The 22,106-nt window shown below is 40.6% G+C and overlaps 3 protein-coding genes across 3 annotated transcripts in view; all 3 read right to left on the bottom strand.

The window, feature by feature from the left end:
• Window positions 1-75: 75 nt before the first annotated feature.
• ecrg4a (ECRG4 augurin precursor a) lies at window positions 76-3,230 on the bottom strand. The gene is made up of 4 exons (XM_054615900.1): window positions 3,092-3,230; window positions 2,111-2,158; window positions 1,827-1,996; window positions 76-504 (listed from the first exon to the last, which is right to left on the bottom strand). The coding sequence occupies exons 1-4, from the start codon at window positions 3,159-3,161 to the stop codon at window positions 355-357; spliced, it is 438 nt and encodes a 145-aa protein (XP_054471875.1). The 5' UTR covers window positions 3,162-3,230; the 3' UTR covers window positions 76-354.
• Window positions 3,231-5,425: 2,195 nt separating this feature from the next.
• On the bottom strand, window positions 5,426-5,846 carry otos2 (otospiralin 2). The gene is made up of 2 exons (XM_054615774.1): window positions 5,783-5,846; window positions 5,426-5,652 (listed from the first exon to the last, which is right to left on the bottom strand). The coding sequence occupies exons 1-2, from the start codon at window positions 5,844-5,846 to the stop codon at window positions 5,426-5,428; spliced, it is 291 nt and encodes a 96-aa protein (XP_054471749.1).
• A 4,670-nt stretch (window positions 5,847-10,516) lies between these two features.
• Window positions 10,517-22,106, bottom strand: part of nck2a (NCK adaptor protein 2a) — a 33,903-nt gene continuing 22,313 nt past the window's right edge. The window contains exons 2-4 of the mRNA XM_054615285.1: window positions 21,106-21,347; window positions 14,289-15,055; window positions 10,517-12,776 (exon numbers count right to left, since the gene is read on the bottom strand). Of these exons, the coding sequence (XP_054471260.1) occupies window positions 12,582-12,776; window positions 14,289-15,055; window positions 21,106-21,331 (1,188 nt within the window). The 5' untranslated portion in view covers window positions 21,332-21,347 and the 3' untranslated portion in view covers window positions 10,517-12,581. The remainder of the gene's footprint in view (window positions 12,777-14,288; window positions 15,056-21,105; window positions 21,348-22,106) is intronic.

The following is a 22,106-nucleotide window of genomic DNA, read 5'->3' as shown; positions in this document are numbered from 1 at the left end:
GTGTGTGTGACAGTGTGTGTGATACATTTCTACTATTGTTCTTTAGGGGAAGTGAAAAAGCAGGGGACTTGGATAGTACGAAGCAACATCTTTATTTGCAATAATCTAGTGATAAGAGAAGAGTTTTTAACAGTAATTCATACAAATCAACTGCCTCAAAACATTACTTTTAAAAATGTAAATAGCACACATAGTTGTGTTTTTACTGTCATTGACCATCACCTTTGCTCTAACTACGACGTTGATGATAATGAAGATGGAGAGAAAGTGTTGAGGGTGTGTTATATTGGTTATAGAGCAGCTGTGGACTAGGGGGATATTGACAGCTGCATGGCATGTGTGAAGGTATCACAGTCAATAATAGTCGTAGTTGACATTGGCGCCGTGTCTGTAAGAACTGGGGTCACGCGGGCCGATGGCGGCGTTTTCATCGTAGTGGTGCTGACGCCCCTGGTCACGGGAGCGAGCTTGGTCCATCCAGTACGACAAGTCGGTCTCCAGCCTCTGGGGACGAAAACACACCACAGATGTGGCTCGTTAGAATTCTCAGGCTCAACAGATCTCACGCTAATAAGACAGACGCAGCTGATAAGGTGTCTACACGAACACACAGCTGTGACAAATAGATATGCAGAAAATACAAACGTTGAAAAGGCCATTGCTTTCACAGCTTTTGCCTTTTAAGGGCTCAACAGCAAAATGGAGCACACACACACACACACACACACACACACACACACACACACACACATACCAGCTGTCGTAAATGGGAATCACTGCTGCACTGCATGACACCAACATGCTGTCAGCTGTGGCAGTAAGGGGGGTCATTATGTGCACTCTGCTCCTTTCTTTTTTTCTTTTTTTTTTCCTGCTCTTGTTATCAGTTTCCTCCATCCATTACTATCCCTGGTGAATTCTACGTGACAGCCACTGACCTGAAAGACAACTGAAACTGTCTCTAAGTGGGAGTGTGAGACAGGGAATTCATGTATTGCCGTACCATATTTATTTATTCCTTCAGTCAGTAGGCGTCATTGTGAGGGATAAATGTGCCTTTTGAAAAGATTATCCTTTAGACATCAAGACAAGATTACAGTTCACACCACGTCTTTCTCATCCACACATCTAAGAAATATAAATATCAAAATTACTACATTTTTGTTGTCTGCATTATCTTTTTTTGTGTGGCCTATCTATTAAACTATTAAGTTAAAAATTCTATTTCATCATATTGTCTGGGTGTGGTTTTAACAGATTTGATATACAGTTGCCCGGCATACAACCCAACAAGTGTCAACAAATCTTGATTAAAATATTGGTAAATCCCAAAAGGTGCCAAGGAATATATAAAAGAATTAAGAGTTATGACGTCATCGTGATACCATTCTAATTTTGCAAGTACCACTATAAAAGTCTAGATTAAAAGGGGCCATGTCAAATCTGGAGATTAGTGCCACCTCCAATTTTTTTTTTTGTTATGTGTCTCTTCAAAGTCCCCAAACTTTGAGAGTGAATCACGTAATGGTTGTGTTTTTTTTTTTAAACCCCTATGTAAATCCAATAATTTTTTTGTTATATGGATCAGATTACTTTTGCAGAATACCTGTCGTGTGTGTGTGTGTGTGTGTGTGTGTGTGTGTGTGTGTGTGTGTGTGTGTGTGTGTGTGTGTGTGTGTGTGTGTGTGTGTGTGTGTGTGTGTGTGTGTGTGTGTGTGTGTGTGTGTGTGTGTGTGTGTGTGTGTGTGTGTGTGTGTGTGTGTGTGTGTGTGTGTTTTCAGGAATTCACAGGAGATCTGACCTCTCCTGGAACCGACACAACCCACCTGCTCATCAAATCCCATGTACATAAACTGCATAATCCACTGCTGCACATCTGGTCTGCTACGATCCCAAAGGCTCCTCTTGGTTCTGCTCAGCTTTGCCAGGAACTCCTGGGCTTTGGAAGAGGAAATGGCAACAGAGGACTTGGAGGGGGCAGTAGCTGCTCCTGCCACTGGAGGGAAGCACAATCGGGCAGAAGAATGAAAGGGCATCATCCAAAAACATATTTTACTGGAGTTTATCTTTGTATCAGCAGTATTACCAAACTGTTAAGTAAAAATGTTACCATCTCGTTTCCTTAAGATCTTCAGCAAGCTGCTGTTACTGGATACATCTGTTAAAGAGAGACAACAGAGCTAATGAGCTGCAGGACCATTCTTCATGTTGGGTAAATTAGACTGTTGATAGATTATGCAACACTATTAAATCAGCTGTAATAAACTGATGTTATAGGCTACTCATATAAAGATGGTTCATCAAAACTCCCACTCCATTTTCTCATTATTTTGCTTGCCCTGCTGCAAATTTTCTGATTATCTCAGTATTTTTCACTTTTCCCTATTAACATTAATCAGATCATAGATGGGTTTATTTTAGTTTTCATTATAGATGAAAATGTCATGTGTCGTTTAATGAGAAGTTGCCAACATACATCCAATCAATTCATTGTCACTGGAGGACATGGGAGGTGTAGAGTAGGATATTTTCTGCACAATTATGCAACTGTATTGACACTGACAATTTGTATATTGTCATTTATAATGTTTCTATTTGTTACCTGCCTGGGGTCTATTGATGAAATTAGCATTCGTGCATGTTTACATCTTGTGGTTTACATCAGTGTCATTAGCATGCTCTGTACCTATCACATAGATAAATAGGAAAATAATAAACATAACAATTTAATTTAGACAATAATAGGAGCAGATGTGGTGTTCACTGTGATGGAATTCACATGAATTTATAAAATTGATGATCTACATTAAAGATTAGCAATACATTCAAATGTATGTTATGCTTTGGAATGTGGGCAGCAGACATGTTAATTGTACTGATTAATAGTAATTTGGATAAAACTATGATTATGGCTTTTTAAATCTTTTCTTTTGTACTCTAATGAGTCCATATTTTCCCTTTGCTGTTTTTTCATTTTATTTGTGTGTGGCTGCTTTTTCTTTTTCATGCAATCTCTTAAATAACAACAGTTTTGATCTTTTTAACCATTTAAAAAAATCAAAGCAGAATAAAAGCGGGAGATTGAGCTCACCTCTAAGAGCCACGAATGTCAGCAATACAGCCAGCCACATTAACCTCAAATAGAGCCGCTGGGATGCCATCTTGTATCCGCTCAGAGTCTTTACAGAACTGCCTAGAAGCAAAAACTGTTCATCACACTGCTGCAGAACCAGAGTGAACAGTGGGCGGCAACCCATACTTTCCAAGTGGAAACTTGCATATGGAGGTGGAATGTCGTTTAACTCCTCGCCTACAGACTGCAAGTGGGAGATTTTCCATTCCTAAATTAATTTTCATGTGTGCCCAAGGTACTTTTCCATCTCCCACATGTACAGGAGCAGCAGTGGGAAGGAGGGAAAAGCAGAGCTCCTATGAACCTGAATGTGGTTTGTTATGCAAGTTTGCTCCGTGAAAAGTTTCAGGATTGCATTTTATCGTTCTCACGAACTCTGGATTTGTATGCATCTTGAAGGTGTCTCTGTGGTATTTATTAAAGCAGCCTTTTCTGACGTTACACTGAAATAACTGAGGAGTAATCCCAGCAGTGGCAAAATTAATTTCAATATTAAGTCAATGGCCAACAGTGAAATAGCTAAGGATCTCTTTGCTCTTGTGAAAAATATAAATCATTCAGCCGAATACTGTATGTATGAGAGGCAGAAAGAGTGTCTTGAGGGGGGAGTTTAAGTATCAGCCAACAATGTTAATCAGGTTTTTTTTTTTTTCAGGTATACTGCTTTAGTGAGTTTAAAGAGTGAAGCTTCTGATGAAGCTGAATGCAGAGTGACTTTAAAATATTTCTGTCTTATTTCTTTACAATTTAATGCTCCAGCTATCCTCTCTCTTGGGTTATAAATTAAAAAACCTTTAGCCCAGCGAGATACTTCTGTTACCCACTTCCTCCAGTGCTACATTTCAACTGAAGTATGGCACACGTGTTATCTTGCGTTGATTCTTTGATCATCATTAGAGCTGGGCTTTTGTAACCATAAGCCACTGGTCATACCAGACCCAGAAAGGTTGTAGTTGCAAACTGCTGAATGCGCTACATTATGCAAGACAGTGTTTTATTTCTTATAAATTCTACTTTTCATTTTAAAATAATTAGAATATTGTATGTTGACATTACGTTATAGTCTCACTTTAATGGCTGGTGTCACTGTGTTATCAGAGATTGAATCCCAACAAAGCAGCTGTACATACAGTATTCACAACCTTTCTGACACTAGATTGATTGATAAACTGTTACTAGAGGTTTCACTCAGAAAGTCTGACTCAATGGGGCTTGAACTTGTAACACGATGAATGTGTGTGTGTGTGTGTGTGTGTGTGTTGGAGGGGGAGAGCGTTTGGTTTGGAACTACAAACAGTCTCTTTGTCTCTCACAGGCTGAGCTGGAATGCAGGAAACCCAGAAGCTGGCAGACGATTGCACTACTTTCATGATGTATTTGGATAGAAGGTGAAGGGAGCCACTTAACAGACAGAAAGAGGAAAGAGGTGGAAGGCAGAACAATGGGGATGAAGAATGCAGAGATGAAGAATACATTTGTCAAACTCTTGCTATCCTTATTTCATTGTTGAAGCTCTGACAGAAGTGGCTACATCCTCTTTCTGAAGTCCCTTTTTTTCAAATAGCTGTGCTTCGTCACCTGAAATCAAAACACATCATCTGGCCTTGTGTTCTTTGTTCCCTGTCCAAATGTACAGCGGGTACCACACACTGCGCTGGAAAGAAGAGCAATCCTTTGGATACACAATGACTCAGATTCAGACGCAAAGCTTTTTTTTTTTTTTTTTTTTTGTTCGCCCTCAAAAACATGAAATGATCTCTGCGTCAGAGCCTTCCTGGACAAAGATAATTTGTCAGTGCAATATGTTTATTTGTTACCCTAAGAATAAGGGAATTGAAACACGGTAAGATCAGAGATAGACATTTTCTTCTCCAGAACTTAAACTTTGCTTGAAAACACTATTTGCTCTTTTTGTTGCTTCCCACCAGTCTATTTGTCTCAGCTTCCATCTTTCTCTACACTTGACTTGACAATTTGAGTGTTCTGATCCGAGTTGGATTTATATAAGTGTGTTTCACACAGCTCCACAGATAGCTCTCAAAGTTCACACAAACACTCCTCACTCCAAACACAAATCCCAAAGTCAAAATCAGACTAGAATGAAAGCCTTTTATTACCTTTACAGGAGTGCAAATGGGAAATTTTCATCTTAGATTTTCCATTTAACCCTTATGTTCTGTTTGAGACTCTTAAACCGCTCAATGAAAAACACTTATATCAAGTCTACAAACTACTATTGATCGTCTGAACTGTAAATACTGAACACATGTTAAAGGGGACTTCTACTCTGCCTCACTCCTCATTTTGAGTGTCAGACTCTGGACTATCGTAGCCCAGCTCCCTGCTGATGGGAAAGTGAGCCCAGAAGGTGCGTGCCAGGTCCTGCATCCCGTCGTGAGCTGCCTGGGCTCGCAGCTCTTCCAGCCACCCGAAAAAGTCTGATGCCCACAGGCCCCAGTAGGGAAGGCTTCGTTTCTCCCTCACACCTCTTCTACCGACCCCATCGCTCTCCTCTGCTCCTGTCAAAGGAGACGGTGACAGAAAGAGGCATGAATATTATTTCACACCTTGTCCTTCATTTCCGAATGAATGTATATCACAATGTCACATCTATTCATGTGTAATGGCGTGTATGAGCTGCTGACATACCTGTAGGAGACGGGAAGCCGAGGAGAAGAAAATAAAGAAGCACAGACACGTAGAGAACATGCATTCTCTCAGTAACTGAAAGACAGAACACAAAAGGCTTGACTTGGAAAAAAAGTAATATCTGCTGCATACTTAAAAATAAATGTGTGTATGTGAATTCAGGTGCATTCTTGGCATTATTGGAACGTATAGAACATAATAAACTGTAAAGCTGAAATGTAATATTCTCAGGAGAAAAGCTGCTCTGTAAAAAACAATTGCTAGAACAAAACTGCATGTAGAAAGAAGACAATCCATGTGTCAAGAAAATGTTTGCGTTATCAAATATCATCTTCTGTCTTCTTGTCTTACCGGATCAGTGGGGGATTACGCTTGTGGTTCTGTTCCTCGTCCTTCTGTCTCAGACTGATCTCAGGATGGCGACTGCATCTGGATTAGAAGTAGACAAGAAGGCGGATATGTTTGTTTTTCACATATTGCCTCTTCACACCTGCCTTTTTTACCAAGTACTTCAGAGAGCCTCTTCTATTCTGTCATGTCCATTTGCTTTGTATAGAGGGATATATCATCAGATTTTCTAGCCACAATATGTAAAAAAGACCTTAAGTGTTGTTACGATGTTTTGTTGTCCAGCAAGGTAGTTTAAATTGAATCTGGATACAGCTACTGGCCCTCAAACTGCCTAATTACTTTCGCTACAATATGTATTCACGTTGCTGTCACAATTTTCAGGAGCTCATTGTGAACACTTTTATCCTTGAGCTGCATGGAATTTTAATAACTTGTAAAATGAGAGAAAAGGCAGAAGAAAGAGTGAAAGCGCGAATGAAAAGAAGTATGTACCAGACAGTTTTCACACCGTCTACCCAGACAGACTGTGTCAACATTCAGTGACAACGCGTAAAGTTAGTTATCAGGGTCAATGATCCGTGGGTGTTTGCTTCTCTGTGAGTACATCGGCAGAGAGAGGAGGGAGTAATGCTGTCTCTCTCTGTTGTGGGTCTGAGGAAGACTTACTGTGCTTTCATTACAAACGTCACAGAACTGTCGGCCTCCACACAAAAGTGCAGAGGTCCCTGCGGCCGATCCACCCGGTCACAGCTTTTTTTTTTTCTGTCCTGGCCCCTCAGTGGTGGAATGAACTCCCCACTGACGTCAGGACAGCAGAGCTGCTGCCCATCTTTCGGCGCAGGCTGAAAACTCACCTCTTCAAGAAGTACTACCCTGAGCCTTCCTCGTAGCACTTATTGCATTCGTATTAGTTGTTGCATTTACTGTATTCGTATCAGTTCGCTGCACTTATTGAATTTGTATTTGTTTACTGCACTTATCCTATTCGTAGTAGTTTGTAGCACTTATTATATTCGTATTAGTCTGTTGCAATTATTGTTTTCGTAGTAATTTGCCTCTGCACTATACTTTTGCTCTGGCTTATGCTTTGAGATGCTTGTTTAAGAAAGGAGATGCACTTATGACTTCTGGTGACTAGTAGTTCTCTTGAATACCTATGTTGAATACACTTCCTGTAAGTCGCTTTGGATAAAAGCGTCTGCTAAATGACTGTAGTGTAATGTAATGTAATGTAATTATTTATTTTGCTCATTCTGTTTGTATATTCAACTGAACAACTAGTGTAGGTTGTTGGTCATGAATACATTAGCTACTAGACTGGTACTGTAAGGGCCCGGTCACAGATCCGGGCACATCAACTCTTTGCAATGGATTGAGAGTTGGTCACGGATGTTGTTTGTCTTTCTCCGAGTCTTTCTTAAAGAGGAAATCCTATCCTAATAAAATGTAATGCTCCTTGCTGCTGCCTGTGTGTGAATGTACACAAGAGGGATTACATTTACTTAGTAAACAAACTCAGTCAGCCCATCTGTGCAGCGTGCATTGCTGCTTCTGCTTGGCTGTGCAGAAGTGGTTGCTTTTCAACAGCATTTCTGGCAGAAAGCTCTGACAGCTAGGTATCATCACGACACAAGCCTATACGTGAGTAGGATACATTTACAGATAGTTTCTGTGCCTTTGTGAGAAAAAGAATACAGAACATCTCAAACCGTATCTGCAAAGAAAAAGAGGTTACCTGGGATTGAGGGAAGATACAGTATCTACAGTCAACATGCCGAGGTGTCTTTGAGCGAGACACCTAACCCCCAGTTGCTCCCCGGGCGCTTCTTAGCAGCCCACTGCTCCTCCGGGATGGGTTAAATGCAGAGAATTGTAATTTCCCCATTGTGGGACTAATAAAGGCTTAATTATTATGCATTATTGTAAAGGTAAAGACAAGATAAAAGCCAGTCATTTTAGGGGTAATAGGGACTACATAAAGTGAAGAGCAAGGTCATAATCTTTTCAATACATCATTGCTTGGTAACAAAAGCAGTATTGTTGCTGTATGTGTGAGGTCTCCTCACACTCTGTATGTAATTAGTGTCTCTCTCTCTTTCATCTCCTATAGCAGCCACCTCACGCCATCTTCTTTGTCTGGTTGCTTAACACAATACTCATAACTCCACACTGATCCACACATTATGAACTCTACTGACTAAGCAACATCATAGAATCCCCTTTATTCTATTTATCTACATAAAGTGCACCAATATATCATTTTGTAACTGTGGTTGCAATAAACACTTACACCAGATCTCTAGCCTAATGGAATAGGAAGCTCGGACATAAACACACACAGAGGGAGAACGACTTCATTCATTCTCTTCTCATTACTCCATTATATCTTTACATTGCAAATTGTTGTTTGCTAATGCTCTGAATGTCAAATGGAGAACCTTAAAGCTTTTAGCAATCAGATAGTCTCCCTCCTATTTCCTGGTCTCGACCCCTTTCAGTTTAAGTGCTATGTGGAGTTTTCCATTCATTTTCCATTTGACACTCTTCACTTATTCCGATTCCATTTAAAATAAATTAGCAAATGAGACACAACTGATTTGACATATTATTCTATTTTTAGGATGAAAGTGTTTGTTGGTTTGTTTATAAACTAAGCCCATTGGAAATAGTTCTGCTCAACAGGAAGTAATTCAGGCAACTGGATAACAGTAATGTGGATAGTGACAGCTGTCAGGTGAGAATGGAAGAAGCTCAATACTGCCATCGCGTGGACTTTTAACATACTTAAGAGATATATTTGAAGGGTCAAAATATTTTCTCCTCTGTTGTAAGGGTTTTTATAACCCAAATGTATAATGGCATAACTGTCTTTAGGGTTACATTTAGGCATATTTGAGGGCATGGACACCTAGAGTGACAGGTAGCTTCCGTCGCAGTTTGCTAGCTGCTAATAATAATCCCCTGCTGCATTACCAGGGCCACTGAAATGGAGAGACAGCTGGATCCACCTGTTTTGAGCTTCACAATGACCCTTCAGAAACCAATGGGTGACGTCACAGAGACTACATCCATATCTTATACAATCTATCCTCCGGGTATGCGTGCAGGGTTTTTATGACTTTATTTGAGGCAAACTGTGATGTCTTTTTTATTACATACAATACTATGAGTTTTTATAACTTATTTAACAACGTACTGTACTATGACTTCTAATGATTTTTATGACTTTTTATGACATACTATATTGTGAATTTTTAATACTTTATGTAAAATTGCTTTATATGAGTTTTTATGACACACTGTATGATTTCTTTCAATGTAATACTATACTATGACTTTTGAATTAATTACTGATATGACTTTTTATGATTTTTTTACAACATACTATACTATGACATTTAATGACTTTTAATGACATACTATGCTATGCCTTTTCTGTGAAATACTGAAATAAGACTGTCAATAACTTTTTCATGAAATTCTATAGTATGATTTTTCATGACATACTGAAATAATACTTTTATGACTTTTTACAAAATAATGTACCATGAATTTTTATTACGCTTTTATGGCTTTTTGATATAAAATACTTTCTAATATATTTTAACGACATACTATACGTATGTTAAACATACTGTACTATGGCTTTTAAACACTTTTTTCATGACATACTTTACTTTGACCTTAATTTTTTTAATGACTTTTAAAGATTTTTTTACAACACACAATAGTACGACTTCTATTATTACTTTTTTACATCATTTACTATACTTTTATTGACTTTTTAATGACATACTTTTTTTTGACTTCTTCATTTCATATTGTTTTATTACTTCTTTAATGATTTTTTATCACATGGTATAATATGACTTTTTATTGTCATACTGTTTACCACATACTATACTATGACATTATTTATGATATGCTATACTATGACTTTTTTATGACAGCGGGATGATTGCTTGACCCCCAGAAGTGCTGCTCTCAGCATTGTTGAGAACCACTTTTCACTTGTTGACTCCAGGGAAGGGAAGAGTTTTTTTTGTTACGTTAGTACAAACAGCATCCATTGAATTGCAGCCTGTTAAAGCCTGCTGCACACAACATGCTCGAGTCTTGCTCATGTGGTGGAGTGTTTCAGCCATTAAATGTAGTGTTGATTATTCAATCTGTGGCCCATCCTGTCCACCTCTGGAGTCCTTGAGTGAGACACTGAACCCCAAATTGCTCCTGAAATGCTTGTTTATCCAGATGCAATTGTAACATAGGACAACAGTATCTTCCAAATGAGTGCCAGTAGAGGTAGGAGGGAGGCACAAGAACAAAAACCAGCAGGATAATAAGATGACAACCAATCACAAATTTCAACATGTGTCATTTTAGTATTCTTTCAAAAAAATTTATTGAACAAGAGTATTTAAATTCTCATCACGTTGTCAGTGATACAGTACCATAGTTTGATCTCAGCAATTCATATATGCACCTCATCTTATTTTTTTAATATATACATACAGTGGAGACAAGAATTAAATAACAATGCTCAATAACATTCAGATATATCGTATAAAAGCTAAGGAACCCATGATCAACAACACTTCCATTGGTAAACAAATGCACAAAGGAAAAGGAAATAGACAAGTAAAATGTTTGGGAAGACTAGAATATTTTTTTCATTATAGACCAGATTTGTATATTTGGTTTCTTGCAGTAAAAGATGACGCTTATTTTAAATTGACTGTAAAGCCCCTGCCCCTTAGTCACTGTTGCTGTTCCTTAGTCATTTCTAAAACAGTGTGTCCTTGATTTCAGCCAGAGGCAGACATACTGTCCATGCGTCTCATTTCTAGCCAATGCAAGGTAGCAATGATCAATATCTTAAATCACAACTGTTGCTAGCAGATCTTATTTGCTAACTACTGAGCTAATTAACGGTGGGCTCCTTGGCCTTGGAGGAAGAAGGGTTTCTCTGCCAGCTAGACGATCCACGTCTTGCAGTCAGACCTGCCATGTCGTGTTTACAGTTGCTAAGCTATGATTGGACAATTGCTGTTTTGGGGAGGGGTTTAGAAGACTGGTTTCAAGAAGTATTTCCAGACTATTTGTTGACCTATGAATACAATGTGTGATGTTTCAGTGTAAAGCTCAGGGCCATCCCTTCTTAGTTCATTCATTATTAAGGTCTCAGTCGATCACTCAATTTTATAGAAATAATTGTGTATTTTAGTGTAAAATGACACATTTCTCAAAATTCTCCGTAATAACGGGATTCAAAGAGATATATTTATCTTTGACAAATACTACGCCGGAAGAGTTCCTTTTTTATAACCGCATTCATTCGCAGGAGCTGGAGAAAATTAAGTGTAGTTACTGAAACATGTTACCAAAAACTTTTTTGTTTTATTATTCTTCAGTCAGTATCTCCACGTAGCTACAGACACATACTGAAGAACAGAACAGAAACATGTCCAATGTGACACAATATAAAGCATGAGCACAGATCTACGGATGAATGCCGAGTATGGTGAGTGCAGTGCAGACCTGGAGCCAGTAGTATGGGTACAGGTTGGCACATTTGGTTACATTGATAAACATTCATCTCTACAGAAAAATCAGAGGTCTCCCCTATTGCATTAACGCTCCCCCCCACTGCCTTTTAGAAATATTACAGAAAGTATTGTATGCAGATTTTCAATCACTACTTAAGATTATGGAGACAGAAACAATTTGAAATAGTGACAGAAGACACAAATTCAAATGGGGAGAAAATAATGTAGAGGAATGATGAAAATTAAGAGGAAAAAGGCAAGAGAGTGATTCGGGTCACTTTGTGAAGTCATTGAATGAAAGAGCAGTGTTTCAAACCTCACGAGAGATATTTAAATTATCTTAAAAAAAAAGAAAAGTTAACTGAGGAACAAGGATTTCTTTTTAAAATAAATGAACAAAATAAAACAATGGCCAGCAAGTTAACACGTAAAGTCCCCTCAGAGGTCTGTCTTCCTATGTGGATTAAGAGCAATGGTGTAACCTACAATGTGCGTGGTAGTAAACGGACATGATGCATGACATCAGGAGGAAGCTCAACCCCCAAAAAGGCCTCAGGCGTTCTGTTAGCAGCAGATGTGGTCACTGCACATGTTAGCACATCCAAGAAACGGGAGATTATTATGCACTGTGCTGTACGTGGAGGATAGAGCTGGATATTTCCTGACACGGTGCTCGACGTCTTGGTGTGAACGGCTCGGTTGTAGAGCTAGAAAGAGTTTCACCTGATCACCACTGGCAGTACATACAAAGTACATACGCCACAGAGGGAGGGGTCCAGAGCTAAGGCTTGAGTTAAGACGGTTAGGGGGGTGGCATTAGAATTAAATGTGTATAGTGTGTATGGGTGTGTGTGTGTGTGTGTGTGTGTGTGAGATCCAGTGTAGGTGTGAGGATGTGTGGATCACAGCAGCGCTTTGACCAGGTACAGCTTCTCTCCCTGTTCGCTGGTGAAGATGGGGGCCTTCTTGTAGTGCTCCACTAGTTCATCGATGGAGCTGAACTTGCGCTGGCCGATACAGTACACTCCCTCTGACTGCTGCACTTTAAAGTGCTTGTTCTTACCGGCCGCCTTCATGGACACAGAGAAATCATTGGGCTGAAAATAAAGAGGGAGACAGTTGTTAGATATACACATGCAAGGACATTTTAAGACAGACTGCTTTACCCCAGCAGGGGGCAGTGTATTCTCACATTTAAAGATCTGGACCAGCATTTCTCAAACAGTGAAATGTGAAATTTTGGACCAAAATGATAAAAAGTAAAAACCTTTCCAATTCCTTCTTCAAAACTTAAAATGATTAGCTACTAAAAGAGACACGTATTACTTACAAATAGTATGCGGAATCTCTTAAAAGATTCCCTGTTGAGTTTTTAACAAGAAAGCTATTTTTATTTATCTTTATACAGATATTTTCTGAGTAGGCCCTCACTTTGTTTATGACAAGCCCACATGGTGATACACAGGCCTAAAAATGGCTTTAAACTATTCCACTGATAAACAGGTGGCAGTCTCATGGCAACATATGCAGCAATGCACCAAAGACTGGTAGCTAGGAAACATTGATAAAAAACAATGCTGGATATAAAAATCTGCTTACATATTTGTTAAACCTCAAGATTCCACACAGTGTTTTGCTGTATAACACTGAAGGTAAACATAAGTTTGTTTTCTCCACAAGGACTCTTTAAGTACATTTGCACACTCCAAACGCACATTTGATCGAATGTTATACTACTTTTATTTTGTTTCAATGCAACATTGTTGTCTGCACTTGTCATTGTGATACACAGTTTTAAACCTCTTCTTTCTAAACTTCTAAACTTTTTTCCTCCCTGGTTTGTTTTTGCTTCCATTTCAGCTTCTTTCATTTTATTTTATCACAATTTTTTTTTTTAAATCACAAATGGCCTCTCCACCCACACCAAGCCAATCCTCGCACTCAACCTTCATTCTGATCTCAACTACACACGTGTAAAGTTGACAGCATCTAGCACTGTTGCGTCGCTATTGCGGTGCCAAAAACTGTCCACATACAAATATAAACCATCTGCTAGTTACTTATAAACCAAGAACTCCAAACTGCTTCTGTCCAGGAGACATGATGATGATGATGACTCATACACAGACTCACAAGGCCAAAACACCACCTGCGTTGCTGTTGCCGCTGGTAAATCTTAAGATCATATACGATTTTGTAGAATAGACCCACTAAGAAAATGTAAGGATTAAGGGTGGATAAAGGTTAAAGTCTTGTTTCTGACTGGTTCGTACTGCTCTGAGCATATATGTCAACAATCATGTAATCACGTAAAAGCTGCTCTGAAAGGTTACTCTGACACTTGTGAGTTGTAACAAAGAATACATCTCTTGATAAATATGTTAATATGCTTTACTATTAGCAAGCAACATTTGGGCTTTTAAATATGGGCCCATAATATGTCATGTCCTGCAGGAACTAATTCACATTTCTCAATTTTGAGCTTTATTTCGTTCTATGCGGAACGTGGATCCTTCTTCTACTTAAATCTGTTAAATATCCTCTTCTACCTCAGTTTTTTCCCAGCCTTTGTAATGCAACTCAGCCATGACTTCACCCCACCGACTCACCGATGACTCGCTGTCTCGTACGAGGAAGTCGCCCTCCTCTCCTCTCTCGTTGAGTATGCACTCGGCCTGGTGTCTGGTGATGTTGCCGTAGTACCAGTCCCTCCCAGCGAACTTCCCTGAGCTTGCTGGAACCACGAAGCGGTTCTGCGGGAAGCTCGGCGAAGAGGACGGCGGGCCGGGCAGCTCGTCCAGCACCACCACATAGTTTTTAGGCACCAGGCCCACCATGCCGCGTGAGTTCTTACACCTCCACCACTCTGGGTCGTTCTCTGGTTTCTCCACCACCTCCATGACCTCTCCCTTCTCAAAGTTCAGCTCCTCCTCTGTCACAGAGCTGAAGGGGTAGAGTGTTTGAACCAAGTGGAGCACTGCTGCGCGGCCACCCGCACGCCCGTTGGCCATCAAAGTCCCTTGAGAGCCTCCCTGGTAGCCCCCGGGGGAATCTCCTTCCTCTCTGTCATCGGCCCCACCGAGCTCCTCCAGCACATAGTTGGAGGGAAACCAGCCCACGCGGCCTGTCTGACCGCCCCGCCACCAGCCGTCACTGCACTTCTCCATCACGATGACCCGGGTGCCTTTGACAAGGCTCAGCTCGTCATCTCTCTCTGCTGTGTAAGCAAACTTGACTACGGCTGGGATGTTGAGGTCGTAGATCCTTTCAGCGGCGCCTCCTCCGCCTCCGCTGCCATTGGAGGGGTACTCTGTGTCCGAGCTGGGTGTTGGGGAAGCATCACGGGCGCTCGTCTTCCTCTTAGTTTTTCCCAAACCTGCAGCATGAACAGAAACAAAAGAGAATGTGATACAGATAGAGAAGAACCTGATTTTTTTCTTCTCGTTTGTGTTTTTAAACCAACATTTATTGACTTTTGGCCACAACTGTAAACACATCTTTGACATATTAACACTTCATGAAGTTGATATGGCACACATCCAGCAGATGTGATGCAACATGAGCATTCATTTAGGATAGTGTTTGCGGATATACGCAAAATATTAAGCTTTGTTTAAGTCTCTTAAATGTTCACCAGCTAGATGCTAACTTTGTCTGTCTGCCGTTTGTTGCTGGGCAAAAAGCTTTCAGGGAGTTTTTTAACAGCTGCCTGATAAAGACAGTGAGAGTGAACTTCAAGGTTACGTTGCAAGTTGGAAAATCCAAACAATTGGTTGAAAAATGCTGAATTGCTCCGTAGAGATGAGGGGAGCTGCAGAGTCAGGTGATAGTTCTCTTGGTTTGTCGCTAGAGGCAACCCCTCTGGGAAATACTCATTTGATCCATTGTGAATATAAAACTATTATGGTGACCTGCTTTCAGCTGTGAGGACTGAAAGCAGGTTTTAGAAAGCAGGGAAAGGCCTGATATCTACGGGGAGAGGAGGCAGTTTAGGTCAGCAGGAAACTAATTGAGGCGGCAAGTTTCACTCAAGGGCCCTCAGAAGCACAAAAACTACTTTAAAAATAGAGTATACAGGATATCCCACGAGATACTTCAGCGGTGAAGGACAGATCGATACTCTTGATAACAGAATTAACACAGAGGTGCACACATCCACTTGAACTGAGCCCCCACATGTCCTTTTACTCAAACACACTGAAATGAAAGCTTGCTATCTAGTTGGTATTCTGTCGACACTATCTACACACCGTATACACATCCGCACTAATCAAAAGGCTGAAAATAGGTGGTGAAGACAGGGAATAAAAAGTGGAGCATGCACCATGGGCTTGATAGTGACAAGCATATCCACGATCAAAGTGTGCTCCTGTTTTACCTGTCAGTCTTTTTCATCCGTGTACTTTCAAAGACGTCTTGAAACATGTGTTTGCACACTTAAGTTTCTAAAGTCTCTCAGCTGAACATAACTGAGGAGGTCCCCTCTTCAAACTCATGTTAAAATAATAATGATACCCTAAGAGGATGACACTATTACATTGTTTACTTGACAACTGAGGTTCATGTATGCGACTAATAACCGACTTCATGACAGCTAATCACCAGTTTCTCCCACAGAGCCTGCTGAAATGCCACAGAAATGTCAGTGCAGAGTACAACATTTACATCGGTTGGAAAACTGCCGGGTTCACACAGAGTGGCATGAAACTTGTTGGCAAAGAGAAGAGGAAGAGGAGGAGAGCTGTGGAGAAAGACGAGGGGTCCCTTGGCAGCTGTTTCTCACACAAACATTAGACCAAGAATATCAGAGGCCACAGCTGACAAAAACGAAGAAGGATGAGACAGGAATAACAAGCAGATCATGTTTATGGATAGCAGTGTTTATCCAACATATCTGATAGTTGTGTGTGTGATTCAGTATCTCATGACTGTGAGCCAAGGACAAAGGTTGACTCCTGAGCCTACTTCAGGTGATCCCTTGGGAAAAATAAAAAAAAGACTGTCGCTGCCACGAGGTTACGAAGAGACACGCACAAGAAAGCGGCACACACACACACACACACACACACACACACACACACACACACACACACACACACACACACACACACACACACACACACACACACACACACACACACACACACACACACACACACACACACACACACACACACACACACACACACACACTTCTTCTTCACTCATTTCCACTTCAAGGCACTAGCCTGCTGGTTAGAGGAGCAGCAGGCTATTCCCTCCTCCCACACATTCACTCCCAACCTTCACCTACCTCTTCATCATGTGGAAGGAGACTAGATTTTCAAGCCCAGAGGACTTCAAGTCAGAGGAAAGTGAGTTGATAAAAGCCTTGATGACTGCAGGTTGCAGCGTATTGCTTCACTATATAGCTTACAGCGGAGGGAAGTTGTGGAAGTTACTGTAATAAAGAGTCCACACAATACTAAACCCCCCAGCTGATATATTTAAGAAAAAAGCTCAACCTGGCCCCTAAATGAAGATTTAGCACTGTGTCAGCAAGTGCTGTGAGTACCTTGAGTAAATCACAGATGAGCTATTTGGCCCTTATAATAGCCGTAGCAGTGTTGCTCTCTTTTCAGTGATCCACAAGTGCCACTGTGTCGATACTCAATGTATTACTGTGTGTAAAACAGGTTAAACCTGCCAGAGGGCTTGAGGAGACAGGAAAATAAAATGGAATGCAGCCTGCAAAGCATGCACACGAAGCCTTTTGGGGCACAAATCATGTGTAAGAATTAGAAGATTAATGCTTCACACTTTTATCTTGAACCCCATCTAATCACTTCTTCTCCGCCTCCTTCCAAAACACATCGGCATGAAGGTAACAAACACGACGATTACTATTAACGTTTCAACAAAACTTTAGATTTGCAAGTAGCTGCACTGACCGTCATGCTGAGAGCTTAAGAGTTTATGCAGGTTACGTGAGGCTGTAGCTAAATGTTACCTTTAGCATGCAATAGACATGTGTGAAGCCTTTTTGTCCGTTGTCATGAAATAAAATTGCAGCAAAATGAAACAGTGTTAATCCCACCAATATGATAACGGTAAACAAGCGATAGAAATGTTCAAAAGAAAAGTCATATATAGCAGGAGGATCACATGAAAAGCATGAAGACGCTACAAAAATGTGGCTGAGGATAAACCAAAGGTAGCCCCTCTGTTCTGGGGGGATGAACTGGGGATGGGAAATGAGAGTATGTGATGTTTACAGCGAAGATACAACCGGAGCTCCTCCGCCAATACCGCCCAGTGCTGCCGCTCCTTAGGAAGGGGGTCAGAGGAATCAAACTGGGGTCGTGCGGCTCTATATGCTGTTTGTCTTTGACCATTAGGTCACCAGACCACCTCACGGATTTCTACTTCTTAACACAAAATAAATACAAAATGGTAACTGAAACGATCAATCTATGTGCCCCTGATACCTGCCAGGCTCTGGCTGGAACATGTATAGTCTGGAGCGTTCTGAGTGAGCTACAGTAGACCACATATTGTGTTTTACACAGCAGCACATTTTTGCCTAATTTCGCTGATTTTTTGAGCAGGAAACGGGGCTATTCGGCACAACACTTAACACTTAACACTTAACTATGTTCATTAGAAAGGTACTGAGTAAAATGGACTGCTGGGATACAACACGTTTTGATCCGAGGACTGGACAAAGTGCTCTCAGACGCCTCACATTCACCCACGCAAACAGACGTAATGTAAAATCCCAGGTGGACAGCAATCTAACTTGCCACTTTGTTGTACTGGTAAGGCCCAGTCTAAGCAATGAAGCTGAATTCTTTCATCCATTACTGTCTTTATTTCCTGTGAGAGGAAACTGGGGCACAAAACAGCATGAAGCCATTTACAATTCAATTCTGCCTGGTTCGATGATACAACTATGCTAAAGCACAGTAAATAAGGAGGAAAACTGGAGATAGCAGTAACCACAGAGTGTCTGCGAGGTCCATAATCACAACGTGGACTTACTGAAGAGCCGGGAAGGAGAGGAAAAAGAGCCAGAGACTACAGACGGGATGAAGTAATCACCCTCTCAGCCAATCAGATTCTCCATTCAACTGTGTGAGTAACTTCCATTAGCCCCTGACCTCACCTACTGCTCATCACCTCATCAGGAAAATGTTCTCGCCTATTGGATTTGATCAGGCTTTTAACGCTAAAGAGCTACCGGCTGGAAGAAAACTACTTAGACTGAAATGGAATTAGGCCGTAATGTTGTAGTCGATATATAACAAAGTCAGGGACAGAGAGGTAATCTATCATTCCAACACAACCATTCGGCTGCTGATTTCTCCACTAATCAATATGCTGATCATAAAAAAAAGCAGAGACCTACAATGACAGAGAATGAGGTTGGAGGGAACAATGTAGAAGTGAGTGTGTGTGTGTGTGTGTGTGTGTGTGGTGTGTAGTGTGCTTTCTCTGCACACTATGTGAGGGTGACAGTGGCAGGCTGTACCACGCTGGCCCTTATGAAGCCGTCTCCCTGAGGGCTGGTATCCACACAGCCTCCCCCCTCCATCTCCCTCTACTTTTGCCTCCCCCCAACTCTAAATATGTCTACTTTTCAGGGCCACAAAGTTACTATTTTTATTTTTTTTACTGCAGAACTTCTTGTTCATTCTGTCTTGTTAGAATTTCTGCCCCGTGTTTCTATTTTCTCCCCCATCCTTGTCTCACTCCCTTTCTCTCTCCCTCTACCAGCCTGACAAAAAGTGGTAACTAATGCTAGAAATGTCAAAACAGATGAATTTCTGTGCCATGCTCCAGACTGCTCTTTTCCTGCTACAAGAAAGTAGAGCAAGCTGATCGTTTTGAACTTGACTTTTTCATTTTTGACTTGACCTATATAGCAACACTTCCCAGTTTAGCAGACATCTATAAACTGGTGCCATCTCATTCTGTCAAGGCCTGTTTTTGGCCGTCACATCTGTGGCATCTGTACTCTAATGGTGAATAAGGGATTCAGTAACGTACCGCTGATCACTTTGTGCCTCCACTTCCAAATTAAAAATGATTAACATGAAATTATTTCATATGATGTTAGGAAGCCTTATGAGATCATTTGTCTCACTATCAGTAATAATAAAATAAACCAATTTCATGATCCCTGAGTGACATAAGCAGAGATGGTTTGAAGCCACGGCTGGGGGCTCAGAGGTGACGGTTTCTTCCAGACAGCTGCACCAAAGAACTCATCTGGGAAATACCAAAATAGCAACGCAGAAGATAATTGTGTGGGGAAATGGTTAAAGCCGCTGCTTGCTGACATGTGGGGAGCTATGTGCGTCACACACACACACACACACACACACACACACACACACACACACACACACACACACACACACACACACACACACACACACACACACACACACACACACAAAACTGCACTGCAAGCCCTGGTTTTATGCGCAAGCTGGTGTGTATAACTATGCAATAATACTTCATGTTCATATCACTCTTGAACTAACGAAACGTTTGTATTAATTATTAGTATTGTTCAAAATAAAGAACAACCCATTTATGTATTTGGATTTTTTTTCATCAATTTATTATTAAAACAAGGAAGCCTATAATCAAACTTGGATCAAATGTCTATTATGTGTTTTTCTGAGACTACATGCTGGTCTTGTTTTACTAGTCAATTGTGACAGGAAAGAGAAGCTTTGTTGTTCAGGTTCGTTGCAAAATGAGGAAGGGACCTTTTTTTTTTTTTAGACCTAAGGAAGCCATTCTTTTATGTAACCATTTCATTTTCTTATATGCTAATATTTTTTTATATAAATTAAACACCTTTCAATTTTTTTGAGTAGCTCAATTCCAGAAAAGTGGAAATAACCCTCAAGCTATATCCACTGATACTATATGCACAGACAGTCCCTCTCACAAGTTGGCAGCTATGGCTACATACACAGTGTAATGTATTCAAGTCATGACCGGGGACTGAGACAATGTGCCGACAGCTGAGAGCACCGGCCAACTCAAGAGGATCTCTGGACTGCACAGTGACAGCTCCCAGCAGAGACACAGTGAGGGCATCATTTGACTTCTGAGGAGATTCAGGCTCAACACACACACATATATATATATACACATATCTATATCTATCTATCTATCTATCTATCTATCTATCTATCTATCTATCTATCTATCTATCTATCTATCTATCTATCTATATATATATATATGCATGAACACAAACTGACCACTGCTTATGACCACATTTTATTCCCTTTAGCTGGGAGCAGAAAGTTTTGAAAAGGAAGAGCATATATTTTCCACTTCGACTGAAAGTAATCTACTGACACTAAACTTAAAACACACAGGCGACCTGTTCATTTCCAAGCACAGAAACTAAATTCTTCTTACCTAGCGTGTCTTTGATGTTCTTCACCAACGAGCCTTTCTTCAGGCTGTTCTTGCGCTCCACGTAGTTTGATGGCACGTACCCCGTTTGGTTGCCAGCGTTACGGACACGCCACCAGGTCTTTGAGTCGTCCAGGAGGTAGAGACGCTCATTTTTACGGATGTCAAGTTCCTGGTCCTGCTGGGCCGTGTAGTCCCACTTGGCTACAACAATCACCTCCTCTGTCATCTTTCATGGAGTCCTCCTGTGAAGAAGACGGGGACTGAGGTGAGCCAAGGAGTAACACACTTCCACATACACAAACACACACACACCTACACAAAGACATACAGCAGCAGCTTTAGAGTGTAAATTAGTATAGCAACAATTTATCACAGAGGTGATGGAGAAGGAAGAAAAAAATAAAACAAGAGACGCATCTTTGTCCGAACAGCTACTTGTAACAATGCCACACCTTCAAACGACCACTAGGGGGGCAGATAGGTTGATCATGGGTACGTGAATAATAATTGACAAAGAAATTTTGCAAGTGAATGAGTTGCGGACTACTCATAAGGTAATTTATATATTTTTTAAAAGATTCTTCCTTTGGAAATAATTAACGGATCAGTTGTGCCAAATTTTGACTAATTGTGGGCATCAAAATTAAAACTAGACCGCATAAAATACCTTTTATATAATATTAATTTGTCTGTAAAGTATTATTTCTAGTTTAAAGGGTGATTTCAATGTGTGTGTGTGTGTGTGTGTGTGTGTGTGTGTGTGTGTGTGTGTGTGTGTGTGTGTGTGTGTGTGTGTGTGTGTGTGTGTGTGTGTGTGTGTTAGTAAGGCTCAGTTTTGCTGTGACAAGTGAGAAGTCATTACAAACTAATCCATATCCATCCATGCAAACAATTTTTAAACCGCTTATCCCAGCTCACATTGAGCATTTGACAGGATACAACCTGGACAGGTTGCCAGTCTATCTATCACAAATTATAAAACCAAATATGACTTTAAAGTT

The sequence above is a fragment of the Anoplopoma fimbria genome, chromosome 16 (genome assembly GCF_027596085.1).
Source record: "Anoplopoma fimbria isolate UVic2021 breed Golden Eagle Sablefish chromosome 16, Afim_UVic_2022, whole genome shotgun sequence".
Classification (NCBI taxonomy): Eukaryota; Metazoa; Chordata; class Actinopteri; order Perciformes; family Anoplopomatidae; genus Anoplopoma; species Anoplopoma fimbria.
The sequence above is the reverse complement of the archived record's forward strand: the minus strand, read 5'-3'. Positions and strand labels throughout refer to the sequence as shown.